Consider the following 15,740-nt stretch of genomic DNA (forward strand, 5'->3'; position numbering starts at 1 on the left):
TTCTCTTATTGCACATTGTCTTGTGTTTGTTTCTCTGTATTAAATAGATCTATTATGACTCCCAGTCTTCATGGTGTGGCCTTATGTAGTGGGTGTCCTGTGGGACCCAGAGGTATAGTCTCTTTGATCTCCTAAATTGGTGCTCCTGAGTGTCCCTTTTGTGGGTTATGTAGGCCCTCCTCTTTAAATTAAATCTTGATTATATTGGTTGTTTTATGCATGGGTTGACCTTCATGCTGGAAGTCTGTGAGGACTGACCTGTAGTTTAGTGTATGAGCTGCTTTGCAGGTGCTGACCAGACAAAGCGGAACCCACTGCTTCAGGTTCTAGTCCCTGCTGAGTTCTCTCATTGGATATGCCACTTGTGAAACTAATTGTATCCTGCTTTGATAGTGTCTGAAGCTGGCCACTGGGTGTATTTGTTTTGGGGCCTGTAGGGAGGGACTGCTGTGCAGGTCAATGTCAGAGGATGCTGGTGACTGGCCCTGGGCAACCTGTTTGTGGCTATAAAGTGATCCATAGTTTGTAGCTGTCTCTGCATCACTTTCACATGTGCAGGAAGGACTAAGCTACACACCAAGGCCAGCTTTTACCAGCACCAGGCCTGGGGACAGATCTGCAAGAGTCCCAAGGCACCTCAAGGTCTGCCTTTGCCTGCCTCTGCCTGTCAGCTCTTGTTAGGCTCCATCACTGCAAGAGCCTCTGGTGATACTCACACTTCCTGAAGTAGGTTCTTAGTTAATTATCAGGTAGGGGAAAGTGCTCATCAGATTGCTACAGATTCAAACATGGTGACAAGGCTGTGTTTAAGGCCACTCAGCTGATGCGCCAGGGTATACTAAGTCTAGCTACCACCTGTTGGGTGTTCGTACACCTTTGTGGTGGGCTGGTGTTTCAGGGAGTAATCAAGTTGAAGCTAGCAGAGTTTATCAGGCCCAACCAGGTCAAGATTTGGCCTTGTAAGGGGAAGGCTCTGTACTGCTTAGTCATATGAGGAGAAAATGGCCCTTTTCTTAGAATCACACAACTCAGTCTGTCCCATAGTTTTGTCAGGAACCTGATCTCAGCAGGGCAGGGCCTCTGGGAATCAGGAGGATGGGTCTAATGGATTTGCTGTAAGAAGGAGGTGCCAGTTAGGCTTGGGGGAAGGTAGAGTTGTGGCTCCTACCCCAGAGCCACACAACACACTCACTGGCACCTCCTGAGTTGGTTCAGATCTCCACACCACAGCCTAGACAGCTGACTGACTTCTCTGCAGGGCACAATCTTTGTAGAGGTGAAGCTACAGGGAGTCTAGAGGGTGGAGTTATTGATTTTTTACAGGCTGATGCCATATGGAGGGAAGTGCTCCACCCAAAAAAGATGGTGTCTGCAGTATGGGAAAGTGACTTAGCACAGGTAATCTGGTGGCTGTCCCTTTAACTGTCTTCCCAGAGCCACAAAACCTAGTCTCTCTTTGGATGACTCTAGTTCACTCTGCCCTCACTTCACCTGATCCCAGGTTGAGTGGTTGTGAATGAGATTTTGTGGGTTGGCCCTTTAAGAGGACACCTGTTTTTATAGTGTACTTTCATTTCTCCCTGGCAAATATAATCCTCACTGATTTTCACAGTCTGATGTTGTGTGGCCATCTCTTCTTGGCTCTGGTATTTTGGGCTTTAGAACCCAGCTTGGAGTTGAAACATCACACTTCTTAGGTCATATCTCCTATAGCTAAGATATCCTTCTGGAATCTCAGCCATTGCTCATGGGAGGGTGGCCATTCCTTTCTGTGTCTTTGTGCTTCCTGCTAGTCTCTGTGTGGCTTCTTCTATGAATCCTAGGGTTAAAAACTTCCCTTAACCTAGTCTTCAATTTGTTACTTAGGTTGATTTTTTTATATTTTAGCTGTTAATGGCCAGTTTTGTCTTGGGAAGAAGTAACCATAATATCCATCTACTCTGCCACCATCTTAAATCTTAAAAAATCAGGGTAAACCTTTCTAGCCCCCAGACTTGGTCTATTTTCTTGTGTTTTGAGCTGTCTACTCTTCTTAACATCTATTACACATTATTGCAATTTTTATTAATAATCTGTTTTACCCAGAAGTGGGAAGGGCCATATCTATTAATTTTGGTACTTGGTATATGTAGGAATTCACTGTTTGTTGGGTGAAAAAATGGACAACTGCCTCTAATTAGGAAGACATTCTCACCTCAAAATGCTTAGATGGACCAGTGTACTATTAGGGAGAGGAGGCATGGTGTGATCAGCTTAGCCAACTCTACTGTAGGATTTTGGAAAATGACTTCCTTTTTTTAGTCTTTCTCTCCATGTTTCTTTTGCCATTAGATATAGTAGTAGGGCCTTGGGAGAAAAAGGACAGGAGGACCACTCATTCTGATTCTGGTTGGTCCTTAATCTAAAGGAACATGAATAGCTCTCATGGCTCACAATATATCTGGCTGTTCACTTGGAAAGGAGACTTGGTATGATTTGGGACTAAAATGGTCTTTCTGATAAAAGAGTGCCAGTTTATTTGGCCTGTAGCCTATATATCACTTATAAACCAGTAGCAGGTCAGATATTTGACTGAAGATTTGGGGTTCAATAATCAAAACCATTTTTATTAGAGCAATAACTAAACACAAATCTACCAGGCCTGAAGTCCTAATATTAGGATTTTAGGGCCAGCTGTGTCATGATCTATTTGTGGGACCCTAGGAAAGCCATGGTGTTGGTCTTATTTTTACCTTCCCAGAGTTATTCAGAGGCTCACATGAGAACATACATGGAAGGGAATATTAGTAGCTATAAAACACAAACTCACTCATATTGTAGTTCATTTTGCTCGAGAAAGTCTTCCACGTTGGAAGTATCATTTGCTTGAATATGGAAGTCAACTGTACTGTAAGGTTTGACTTGTGCAACAGAATCTGGTTTCCAGAAGTCAATCTGAGTAAGGAATAAGATATATTGTATTGGACACCTATAATCTTTTGGGTGAATTATCATTGTCAAGCACATTATTGCTCTACACCATTGAGTCATTCTCAAACTCAAATTACTCATGAAATCTCTTAGAGATGTACCCTTTGAGTGAATGAGAATTGGGACCAAGCAGTTAGATGTCAATAAAAATGTTTATACATATATTCATAGCCCTAATTTATTATCAACAAACATGAAGAATGTATAATTATTTCCCAGAATGCTAGTTAATTGCAGTATTTTATAGCTATTTTTTTCTATTTATTGATTTTTGGGAGCAGTCACTTATTGGGATAGCAATGTTTGTGGTGATGGATAAATGTACTGAATGTGTAATGAGACACAAAATTTAAAAAAGAGAAATTGAGCTTTTCTTTTTGATTTTTAATGGATTTATTTTATGAGGAAACCAGTGTTGTGCATATCACAGTAACATGTGGACCCAGGAGGAGCATTCCTGACTTGTGGAGGATACTTGAGGGCAGAAAAATGTATCTTTCCACAGTGGCCATCTAGATTCTATGGCCAGAAACAAATCACCTTTGGAGATACAGTAATATATTGACACTTTCATTTGTTCAATTATTTGTCAACTATTATTGAGGACCTACCAGGTGCTAGACTCTGTGCCTGAAACAAGAAATATAATACTGAGCAAATGAAACATGTCTTCTGCCCTCAGGGATAAATTATAGAAAATTATGCCCCAAAATAACAGTATGATGTGTTTGACAATTCTATGGCTTTCTTTGTACATCTGTGGTTTCAAATATCCTTTTTCTATGAAAAAAATAACCAAGGATATGCTGTCTCCTGTAGGTACTGTTTTTCTGTTCCTTCCTTGAGTTGAGTAAAGACCTAAAAACATGAGATGAGCCTGACAGTGGGTCTTTCTCTACCTATGTGTCATGTGCAATCCTTGTGTAGATGTGTACAAGTTAGTCCCAAGCTGCAGATGTGACAGGTGGAGACATTTAGGGCCATTTCTTGGAAACTTGGAAGGGAGTTTAGACAGACTTAGAGGTTGTTTACTAGAAACTGGTCAGGAGAAATATCGATGACTCAATTTTAGATAAACCTATGGAAAATCCAATGGAATGTATCCTGTCCTAGTATTCTTCAAACATGTAGATGTCTAATGGGTGCTGAGTCATGATTCGGGGTCATAGGGAATATCAGCACAGTGGAAGTCAGGTGCACGGGACTACATTAGGAAGGATTCCAGATGAAAAGGTTTGAGTGTGGTTGACACTAAGGTGTTGAAAGGAGAAAGTATTTATGATTTTATGTACCTAGTGAATCAAAGATGAGAGACAAAGATGAGGTATTAAAAAGTAATGGAGGAAGGGAATTTTAAGATAGGAGCAGAGTAAGTGGATCTTATACTCCCCTCCTTCCAGGGCCAACCTGGAAACACAACTAAATTAAAGAACAATCACCCAGAATAACCAACAAAGAGTAGCTGAAGAGGGTCTTTCAACAAAGGATTTACAGAAGAAACCACATAGAGACTGCACTTGCACAACAGCTCACAGGCTCTGGTTGAGGTTGAAGTGCCCAGTCAGCCAACTTCAAGGCTGATCCCATGCACAAAAGGGCCAATTGAAATTAAGACTTAATTATAACAAGAGAGCCCACATAACCAACATGAAGGAAATTCCTAGAGCACACAGCTCAAGAGATCAAGAGCGTACCATTGGGTCCCACAGGATACTCACTACATAAGGCCACACCGTGAAGATTGGGAGTCATAACAGATTTATCAAATACATAGAAACAAACACAAGGTGGCAGTCAAAATGGATAGACAAAGAAACAAGTCCCAAATGAAAGAACAGGAGGAATCTCCAGAAAAATATCTACTTGAAATAGAGACAAACAACTTATCAGATATAAAGTTCAAACTAATGTTTATAAAGATGCTTAAGGAATGTAATGAGAACTACAACACTGTGAAAAGGGACATAGAAACCATGAAAAAGAATGAGTTGGAAATGAAGGATACTATATCTGACATCAAGAATAAACTGGAAGGAAGAAAAAGTGGGTTGGATGAGGCAAAAGATCAAATCAGTGATTTGGAAGGCAAGGTAAAAAAAAAAAACACCCAATCAGAGAAACCAAACAAAAACAACAACAACAACAAATGAGAATAGTTTAAGGGACCTTTTGGGTAACATAAACTGTAACAACATCCATATTCCATGTGTGCAAGACGAAGTGAGAGAGCAAGGAATCAGAAGCCTATATGATGAAATAATGACAGGAAACTTTCCTTACCTAGTGAAAGAAAAAGACATACAATTCCAGGAAGCACAGAGAGTCCCCAAAAAGATGAACCCAAAGAGACTCGCAGCAAGACATATTGTAATTAAAATGGCAAAGTTTAAAGACAATGTGCAATAAGAGAAAAGCAGTTAATTACCTACAAGGAATTTCCCATCAGACTGTCAGCTTATTTCTCAACAGAAACATTTCAGGTCATAAAGGACTGGAATGAAATATTCAATGAGATTCAAAAAGCAAGGGTTTAAAAACAAGAGTACTTTACCCAGGAAGACTATCATTTAAAACTGAAAGAGAAATAAAAAGCTTTTCAGGCAAGGAAAAGCTAAAGGGCCTTTCCCCCCACCAAACTGGTATTCCAAGAAATATTAAAGGGTCTTATTTAAGCAATAAAAGAGGAAAAAGAAAATAAACTGAGGAACAGAGTTCAAAGAATAAAGTGGCAATAAATACATATCTATAAATAATTACTTTAAATGTAAATAGCTTAAATGCTCCAATCAACAACATAAGGTAGCTGAATGGATAAGAAAACAAGATGCATATATATGCTGTTTACAAGATACCCACATCAGAATGAAGATATATACAAGCTAAAAGCAAAGGATAGAAAAGGATATTTCATGCAATTTAAAGTAAAGAAAAACCTCAGGTAGTAGTACTTAGACAAATAGACTTTAAAACAAAGGCTGTAGCAAGAGACAAAGATGGACACTGCATAATGATAAAAGGAGCAATCCAACAAGAGGATATAACTCTGGCAAACATTTGTACACCCAACATAAGAAACCACAATATGTAAAGCAAATATTCATGGACATAAAGGAATGAGAATAGTTTAGAAGAGATCAATAGTAATACAATTATAGTATGGGAGTAACACCTCTTTGTCATTAATGGGTACATGTTCCAGACAGAAAATCAACAAGGAAACATTGGCCTTCAATGACACACTTAGTCATATGGATTTAATTGATATCTTCTGAGCATTTCTCCCCAAGGCAACAGAATATACTTTCTAGTCAAGTGCACATGGAACATTTTCTGTGGTAGACCATATGATAGGATACAAAGTAAGTTTCAATAAATTAAGAATATTAAAATCATATCAAACATTATCCCTGACCACAGTGGTATGAAACTAGAAATCAATTCTCCTTCCAAAAACGGAAAAACACACAAAGTTATGGAGGCTAAATAACATGTTAATAAACAATAAATGGGTTAACCATGAAATTAAGAAAAAAATTAAAAGTTATTTTGAAAGAAATGAAAATGAGAACACAATGACCCAAGATCTATGGAACATAGCTAAAACAGTTCCAAGAGAGAAATTCATGGGTTTCTCACAAATAACAAGAGCCTACCTCATAAACCAAGAAAAAACTCAAATAAACAACCTAACTTTACACTCAAAGGAACTAAAAAAATGCCCAAATATACAAAGCTCAAAGTGAGTAGAAGGAAGGAAATAATACATGTCAGAGCAGAAATAAACCAGAGTCTAAAATACAATACAAAATATCAATGAAATTAAGAGGTGGTTCTCTGACAAAATAAACAAGATTGGCAAACCTTTAACCAGATTCATAAGAAACAAAAAGGGAGGGCCCAAATAAATAAAATTAAAACAAAAGAAGTAACAACTGTAATCAAAGAAATACAAAGAATTTAAGATGTATTATAAACAATTATATGCCAACAAATTGGACAATCAGGAAGAAATGGATAAATTCCTAGAAACATATAGTCTTCTAAAACTGAATCAGGAAGAATCAGAGAATCTGAATAGACAAATTACAATAAGTGAAATTGAAGTAGTTATAAACATTCCCATCAAACAAAAGTTTTGGTCCCAATAGCTTCACAGATAAATTTTACTGAACATTCAAAGTAGATCTAATCTTTATCCTTCTCAAACTATTCCAAAAACATTCAAGTGGAAAGAACACATTATTCATGTCCACCATTACCCTAATTTCAAAACCAGATAAAGACACTACAAAGAAAGAACATTACAGGCCAATATCCCTGATGAACATAGATGCTAAAATCCTCAACAAAATAGTAGCATATTGGATCCAGCAATACATTAAAAAGATCCTATACCATGAGAAATGGGATTTATTCTGAGAATGCAAGGTTGGTGTAGTATTTGAAAATCAATAAACATGGTGTACTATTTAAACAAAATGAAGGATAAAAACCATATGATCATATTAATAGAAACAGAAACAGCATTTGATAAAATGCAGCACCCAGTTATGACAAAAATCCTCAACAAAGTGGGAATAGAGGAAACATACCTCTATATAATAATGTCTGTATATGGCAAACACAGAGACAACATCATACTCAATGACAATAAACATAAAAGTGTTTCCTTTAAGATTAGGAACAAGACAGGGATGTCTGCTTTCACCTCTTATTCAATATAGTACTGGAAGTCCTAGTCACAGCAATCAGACAAGAAGAAGAAATAAAAGGCATCCAAATTGGCAAGGAGGAAGTAAAACTGTTATTGTTCACAGACCACATGATATTGTACATAGAACAATCTGAAGACTCCATCAAAAACACACCAGGTCTAATTAATAAATTCAGCTAGTAGCAGGACACAAAATTAATATTCAGAAACTGGTTGGTATTTTATACATTAATAATGAATTATCAGAAAAATAATCTAAGAAAGCAATTCCATTTACTACTGCAACCACAACAAAAAATAAAGAACCTAAGAATAAACTTAACCAAGGATGTTAAAGATTTCTACTCAGAAAACTATAGGACATTGAAGAAAGTGATACAAATAAGTGGAAGCACATACTGTGTTCATGGATTAGAAGAGTTAACATCATCAAAATGTCCACACTACCCAAAGCAACCTATGTATTCAACACAATTCCTACTAAAATACCAAAGGCATAGTTCACAGATCTAGAAGAAATATTCCAAAGATTTGTATGCAACCAAAAATGACCCCATAAAACTCAGAAATCTTGAGAAAGGAGAACAAAGTTCGAGCTTGCATGATACCTGAAATCAAACTACACTGCAAGTCCATTGTAATCAAAACAGCCTGGTACTGGCATAGGAATAAGTGTATAGACCAATGGAATGGAACAGAGAGCCCAGAAATCAATCCACACCTATGTAGTCAATTAATATTTGACAAAGGAGGCAGGCACTTACAATGGAGTATAAATAGTCTCTTCAACAAGTGGTGGAAAAGTCAGACAGGTATATGTAAAAAAAAAAAGAAACCAGACCATTAGCTTACACATACATACAAGACCATTAGCTTACACATACATACATTAGCTTACACATACAAGAAAAACTCAAAATGGATAAAAGACTTAAATGTAAGGTGCAAAACCATAACAATTCTAGAAGAAAACAAAGGTTGTAGAATCTCATACATCTCTCATAGCAATATTTTTTTGCCCATATGTTTTCTAGGGCAAGGAAAATGAAGGAGAGAAATAAATGGGATTGCATCAAACTAAAAAGCTTCTGTACAGCAAAAGAAGCCATCAACAAAATGAAAAGGAAACCCACTTTATGAGAGAACATATTTGCCAATGAGACATATGATAAGGGATTAACTTTCAAAGTTTATAAAGAAATTATACAACTCAATGCCATGAATACAAACAATCCAATTAAAAATGGGCAAAGGGCCTGAATAGACACTTCCAAAGAGGACATACAGATGGCCAATAGACATAAGAAAAAATGCTCATTGTCATTAATAATCAGAGAGATGTGAATTGATAGCACAATGAGGTATCACCTCACATCTGCAGAATGGCTATCATCAAGAAATCTCCAAACAATGGCTGACAAGGATGTGAAGAAAAGGGATCCTTAGTACACTGTTGGTGGGAATGAAAACTGGTACAGCCACTATGGAAAACATTATTGAGTTTTCTCAAAAAATTAAAAATGTTACTACTTTTTGACCCAGCAATCCCACTTCTGGGAATATATCCTAAGAATCCAGAAACACCAATTCAAAAGAATATATGCACCCTTAGGTTCAGTGTAGCATTATTTACAATAACCAAGATATGGAAACAGCCCAAGCTCTCATCAATATATAAATGAATAAAGCAACTATGGCACATTTACACAATGGAATACTATGCAACCATAAAAATGGAGGAAATCTTACCTTTTGCAACAGCATGGATGGGCCTGGAGAGTATTATGCCAAGTGAAATAAGCCAGTCAGAGAAAGACAAGTACCATATGATCTGCTTTATATGTGGAATCTTATGAACAGAATGATGAACAAAATAGAAACAGAGGCTTGGATACATGGGGCAGATTAATAGCTATCAGAGGGAATGAGGGAAACTGGTTGAAAAAAGAGGGAGGGATTAGCCAAAAACTGTATATACATGACCCACAGATGCAGCGATGTGGTGATAGCCGAGTAGAAAGGGAGAGAGGCCGTGATGGAGGTAGGTAAAGGGGATGGAGAAATAGGGACATTTATAATAGTGTCAAAAATAAAAATAAAGTAAAAAAATTTAAAAAAGGGTAATGGAGGAAGTATAAAGGTGTGTTATAAGAAAAACAGATGGAATAATGGACTGGTTAGCTAACATTGTAAAGAGAAGTGTGATAAAGACAAGAATGTTAAATTAGAAAGCATATTTTTAAAAGTTAACCCTTAATCTATATTTCTAATAAATACTTGTCATTCTAAGATGGAACAGGAGAGGGAGGTGTATTTTTATAGACACAGAAATTTAGAATTGGTAAAGCACATGAACTCCTTCAAGTATCTGTATCGAGTTGGCTGTGTGGCACCCATACCTGATGCCGGGACCTGTTAGTGCACTCAGAGGACTCCCCATGGCTGAGATCTGTGTTTCCATGCTTGAAAGCTCTTTCGCCAAGAATTAGAAAAAGCTAAGCTAACAGTTGGAGGTAGGCCAAGTAATAACTCTTTTCAGAAAAGTGCTCACCCATGACCCTGGAAGTGGATGTCTAAATATTCCAATTCCCTCAGTTCTCAGGTGGGATAATTCTGAAGCATGTGGTCTGCATCTTTTCCTAGAGTTTCTCCGTAGAATGAAGTTCTAGTAATCCTCTGTGGTAAGTGACTTCATAGGGCCCCCTTTGTTGGCCTCTCTGCATCACTCCCCACTTCTCTACCAGTACTCTCTGCTTTTCTGAAAAAAAAAAAATCTTTGCCTACAAATCTTTGTCTAAGGGTCTTATTTGGAACAACATATATAAAGATGTAGCTTGTCACTCAGAACAAAAAATGCCTGCATAATATCCTTAGCGATGGTTCTAATGTGATGTTGATTATGTCTTATACCACTTTAGAATAGCCTAATAATCTTATGGATAGTGTAATTTTTGTTAATAAGTTGAAAGTTGCCTTCCCTGATATAACCTCTTGCCCATTCATCTTGGCTCTGATAAATATTCCAGGGAGGTGAGGGAGAAATATATATATGATTCTGCAGTAAGAATGATGCTTTTTAAAAAACAAAAGGTAGAGAAATTTCTACATCAATCATATTTGACAGAAGAATTGCAGACCTAACTTGAGGTTTCTTAAAATTTCAGCTCGACATGGAGAAATTGTTCAGCACACATACCAACATCTGATTCTACGGAGTCCTGCAAGTATGATGCAGACTTATTAAACTGAAGTTACTCCCAGTGCTTTTCAGAAGAAATGGAGCCAAAAATCAGGAGTAACACTATAGTCACATGATGTTTACCAGTGCATCAAGTATGGAAATAAATAATAAACTCAAATTATTAGCACAAATAGATAAACATAAATTTCAATAATTACCGAGGACTTGTGAATGAGATTTATATTGGAAGTATGGAAATGGCATAAAATATATAATATGAAATAGAGGGAACTGAGTTATGTGTTAAGAAGTTAGACAGTTGAAGTCGTAAAATTATAATCCATGAAACTGAGTGATAAAAACCCATAAGAACATTTGTTGGAAGATAAAAGAATATCTTTAAGTGATAACACTGTGAGAATGTCAGCTTAATCAGCTAGCTGGATAATAACTAAAGAGTCCTTCCTAAAACATATCACAAAACTAGTGCAATAGCAAGATAAAGACGAAGAATTATCTTAACTGAAATTCTTTTGGAAATAAGATGGGTGTATGAAAGAATATTAGTGTTGGGGATCTTTGGTTCTTCACAAATTTACACAAGTTTGTTTCTTCACATTGCATTTGAGTATAAGTTGAGCATATTACAGATTCTTCATTTATGTTAATGGAATTTTCTTTTTTATTGCAAGTGGAGGTGACTTTTATTCTAGGCTTGATTCCTCCTGATTCCATGGAAGAACTTACTAATTTAGTGGGAATAATGAGAACACTTGAAGACTATAACCAGGTACCTCTAGGCCACAGGTGGCAAACACAAGGCCCAAGAGTTAAATCAGGCCCTCCACCTTGTTTTATCTGTTCCGGTGACAGTGCTGAACTCTTGCTTAACTGTTAGGGAGTAGTTACATTTATATAGTCCTAAAATTACACTCGGCCCTTTGAGGGCAACCAAGAGGCTGTTGTGGCCCCTGATGAAAATGAGTTTGACACTCCTGCTATAGGCATAAATAAACCAGTACCTTAGAGAAACAGAGTTTAAAAAGTACAGAGAAAAAGAAAATAGGTTTTATGGTAAATGCCAACAATAAATGAAGAAGTACAACTCTGATTGCAAGGAGATAAAGTCCTTACTATAGAATTATAGATGAAAAAGGGGAGGCAGCTAGAGTCCAATGTGGTCACAGATCTCTCCAACACACTTAACTTTTAAAAGGACATGTTCAAAAGCTGGGAGGAAGGACACAAAGCCAAGGATGAATACAAAGACTAGATGCCCTTGTAATGGTCTTATCAGGAAGGCTACAGTCCAGAATATGCTGTGTTTGCAAGATCACTAAGGAGAATAAAAATATCTTTTTCAATCATGTTGGAAATAAAATGAATAACGAAGAAACATGCAGCTCCACTGCTTGGAGCTAAAGCGTGGCATTTGCAGCTGGAAGAGAGAAAGTAACCTATTTAACTCCTGTTTGGCTTTGTTTTTCACAAGGAGTTACCACTATCTCTTGTTTCTTCTACTTCTGAGAGATGAAATCAACATAAGTAACGAATTTTTCACATGTTATAATTTTATCAGAAACAGCTTTCTTTGGAAAGAATACTTTGAGGCCCACAGTAGATGAGGAGAGAGGGAACCATGCTGGCTATGTGAATGGCCTTCCAAATCCCAGATGTAATAAATACTTACATAGTTCTTGTTATGTAAATTCTTGCTTTGTGCTTTACTCACATTAATTCTTTTAATTCTCACAACAACCCTATAAGTCAAATACTCTTGTTCTCCTCATTTGATTAACTAAAAAGCTGAGACCCAGAGAGATGTCTGAGATCCACCTAACAAGTGGTACAGCCAGGAGTCCAACCTAGGCACTCGGAGTCCAGATTCTCTTCCTCCTGACCACCATAAAATGCTGAATTTTAGGTAACTAAAAACGTACTGCAGATGTGGTTGCCAAACTACTTTCTCAGCAATCTTGGAGGGATCAAAACTCAAAGGGATCACTGAGGATAGAATGGTCAAGTCTGGGATTTCATAAAGAGAAAAACAGGTGAGTCCAAGAAGCAGGAGCTTCTGGCACCTGGCATGGATTCTGGCAAGGTTGAAGAGTAAACTGGAAGCAGATGGATTGTGAATGCTCAGAAAAGGAAGCTGTGATTTCTGGGAGCCAGCACAGTTTAAAGCAAGAATAAGTCAGGCCCAATTAACTTCATCTTATTATTGGGAGAGACTACTAGCCTGAATGCTGAATCTGGAAGACACTTGGTCAAAGAATTTCACCATGTCTCTGTTTATGTTCTTTTCAAGTTGAAAAGCAATGTGTTATCTGTAGACAACACCCAGCAACATGGGTAGTTGACAAAAACTATTCAAGATGAGTTGGTTAATGAATCACTTCAGTGCTTAACACTATGTTTGATACATTAAAGAGTCAAGATAAATAAGTATTAAATGGATAAACAATGAAGGAGCCCTCTAATTCCGTGCCGACCTCTGAGTTACTTAATGTTTTTCTTTGTGAATGACAAAAATAAAAGTGGAGAAGGCATGCTTATCAAACTTGCTGGTGATGCAAAGTTAGGGGGAAGAATTATTACCCCAGATGACTGAATTCATTTTTAAAATGATCTCAACATGCTGGAAACAGGCTATCAAGATAAATTTTAGCAGGGTAAATCTCAAATCTGGCATTTGAATTTAAATAAAGTCATTTAGGCAATTACATAAGGAAGAATATCTTCCTTGAGGGTGATTCATGTGGGAAATAATTACCTAATGGTTTTGATTGACCATAGGTTTACTGTGAGATAAGAGTATTCAATAGCTATTCAAGATGCTGAAAAGAATCTTGAGCCTCATTAATGAAGGTAGGCAATGATCCTGCACTAGGTATTAATCAGACCACACTTGGAGGTCTATTCTCAGAGCTACATTTGAAAAAAGAAATATAGACAGAAAGCTTGAACAATATCCAGAAGTGACCAGAATGATCAAGTGTCTGTAGACCAGTGCTAAGAGAAATGATGGAAGGCCTGGGAAAGATAAATCTTAGAAGACAACATTTGACTGAGCTAGGTCCAATGGGTCAAAGTTAGAGAAGGTAGCTTTCAGCTTCACATAACACTTGGAATGATTTTTAAGGCAACCCCACAACCCTACTCTGAAAATCAGTTTTCTTACTATCCCTACTATCCCTAAAAGTACTCAAACAAGTTTTATTAGTGGTAGCAACCAGGTACGCTCTTTCTATGGAGGAAATTCCAGATTTGAGTGGAAGGCTGGGATAGATGACTTTATATTATATTATTTTTTAATTCTATACTTCTGAATGTTTCACATTCTGACACTGCCTACTTTCCTTTCTCCCCTTCCACATCTTGAAAGGTAAAAAAATATAGAAAGAAAACATAGCTGGATAGATAGAAGGCTAGACAAATGTTTAGGAGCTAGTAGATTTTTTTGGTTTATATATTCATGAAGAAACAGAATTGGCCTAAGTGAGCTATTTGTGATCAGCAGTAGTGTCCTCCCACATTGCATACATAATTTAAAAATGTCAGTTTTTATCCTGTATCCAGTAGAGTTTTTAAAGTAGCATAGAGATTTTGGTTTTGTGAAAGTGAAAAGAAAGAATGAAAATCTCTTATGTCTTTTTACCTTCTTTTTCTCCCTCATGTCATATCATGAAGAGGGCCTGAATCAAGGTCATGAAAACTCAAGCTGTTTGATTTGGAATGAAAGAAAATCAAAGAGAACAGATGATACATGAGTTGTGGAAATGAATTTCAAGTTGGACAAAAGCCCAGTTTTTCAGTCATGTTGAAGTTGATCATTTTTCTTTTTGCCTTACAAGGGAAGTGACTGTACATTAGATGTTCTATGACCTTCGTGACAGTTCCAACTCATCCAGTTGTCAAGCTCTGTCCACTCTTAAAAAAGTTACCATGGATTTATAATACTTTTGCCCTTATAGCAATCTAATTTAAGCAGGAAAAAAAGGTATGTGGCACTAAATATTTTTCAAGCCTTTATTTCTTGCTATAAAAATGCTATAGTTACTATTTCATCTCATTCTTCCTTTAATGGAATCACAGTGCAAACTATCTAAGATTTTAGAGTAAGTGTGAAGCAAACCTATGGTACAGAATTGTTATTTACCTCTTTGGTGCTGGCCAACTCCTGGAGCAAGTTGATGTGATTTTCATCTTCAACTGTGACACGGAACACTTTATCACTGAATGGTGAAATAGCAATGGAAGAAGAGAAAAATTTAAATTGGGTATCTTTGGTTCTTCACAAATTTACACAAGTTTGTTCGCACTTTTGCACTTTTGGATTAGCAAGGAAGGACTTGCTCATTTAAGGAGTTGTTTACTCACCCTTCAAAGTGCTCACCAGAATGCTGAGCAGATGCTAGGGCCACAGTGGTGAGAACCAAGAGTGCCAACATTGTGCCTGAGTAGGTCTTTTGGGTGTTTCACCTGCTTTTATAATTCAGGGTGTTCTTTGTTTTCTTTTTTCTGATTGCAAATAGGCACTGTCAAATTTTGATTAATGGTTTTCCTGGCATTGTTGCCTTGGTAGCTGTGTAAAATCTGAGAGTCTATCTCTCTCCACACCTGTGGAAACAGAGCAAATAATCTCAAAGTCAACCTGTCTAATTTGGATGTCAGACCTTGAGTAGTCTGGAGATGAGTTTTAAATAAAACCTATTTTTTAGTCTATATTTTGATTTCGTTTTGAATGGAGAATTACATGCAATAAATTCTATAGGTTTATGTGTAAATTTTGATGAGTTTTGACAAATGTATATGCCCATGTAATAAACATCCTTATCAAGGTATAGAAAACTATCCTCACCCTGAGAAGTTCTT

The 15,740-nt window shown here is 37.0% G+C and overlaps 1 protein-coding gene across 1 annotated transcript in view; it reads right to left on the reverse strand.

The window, feature by feature from the left end:
- CPB1 (carboxypeptidase B1) overlaps positions 1-15,329 on the reverse strand; it is a 48,381-nt gene extending 33,052 nt beyond the window's left edge. Inside the window, exons 1-3 of the mRNA XM_037061788.1 lie at positions 15,246-15,329; positions 15,025-15,100; positions 2,810-2,934 (exon numbers count right to left, since the gene is read on the reverse strand). Coding sequence (XP_036917683.1) covers positions 2,810-2,934; positions 15,025-15,100; positions 15,246-15,316 — 272 coding nt within the window. The 5' untranslated portion in view covers positions 15,317-15,329. The remainder of the gene's footprint in view (positions 1-2,809; positions 2,935-15,024; positions 15,101-15,245) is intronic.
- Between the last annotated feature and the right edge of the window lie 411 nt (positions 15,330-15,740).

Source organism: Sturnira hondurensis, unplaced genomic scaffold (assembly GCF_014824575.4).
Source record: "Sturnira hondurensis isolate 20B ecotype Veracruz unplaced genomic scaffold, ASM1482457v3 Scaffold0013537, whole genome shotgun sequence".
In the NCBI taxonomy this organism is placed as follows: domain Eukaryota; kingdom Metazoa; phylum Chordata; class Mammalia; order Chiroptera; family Phyllostomidae; genus Sturnira; species Sturnira hondurensis.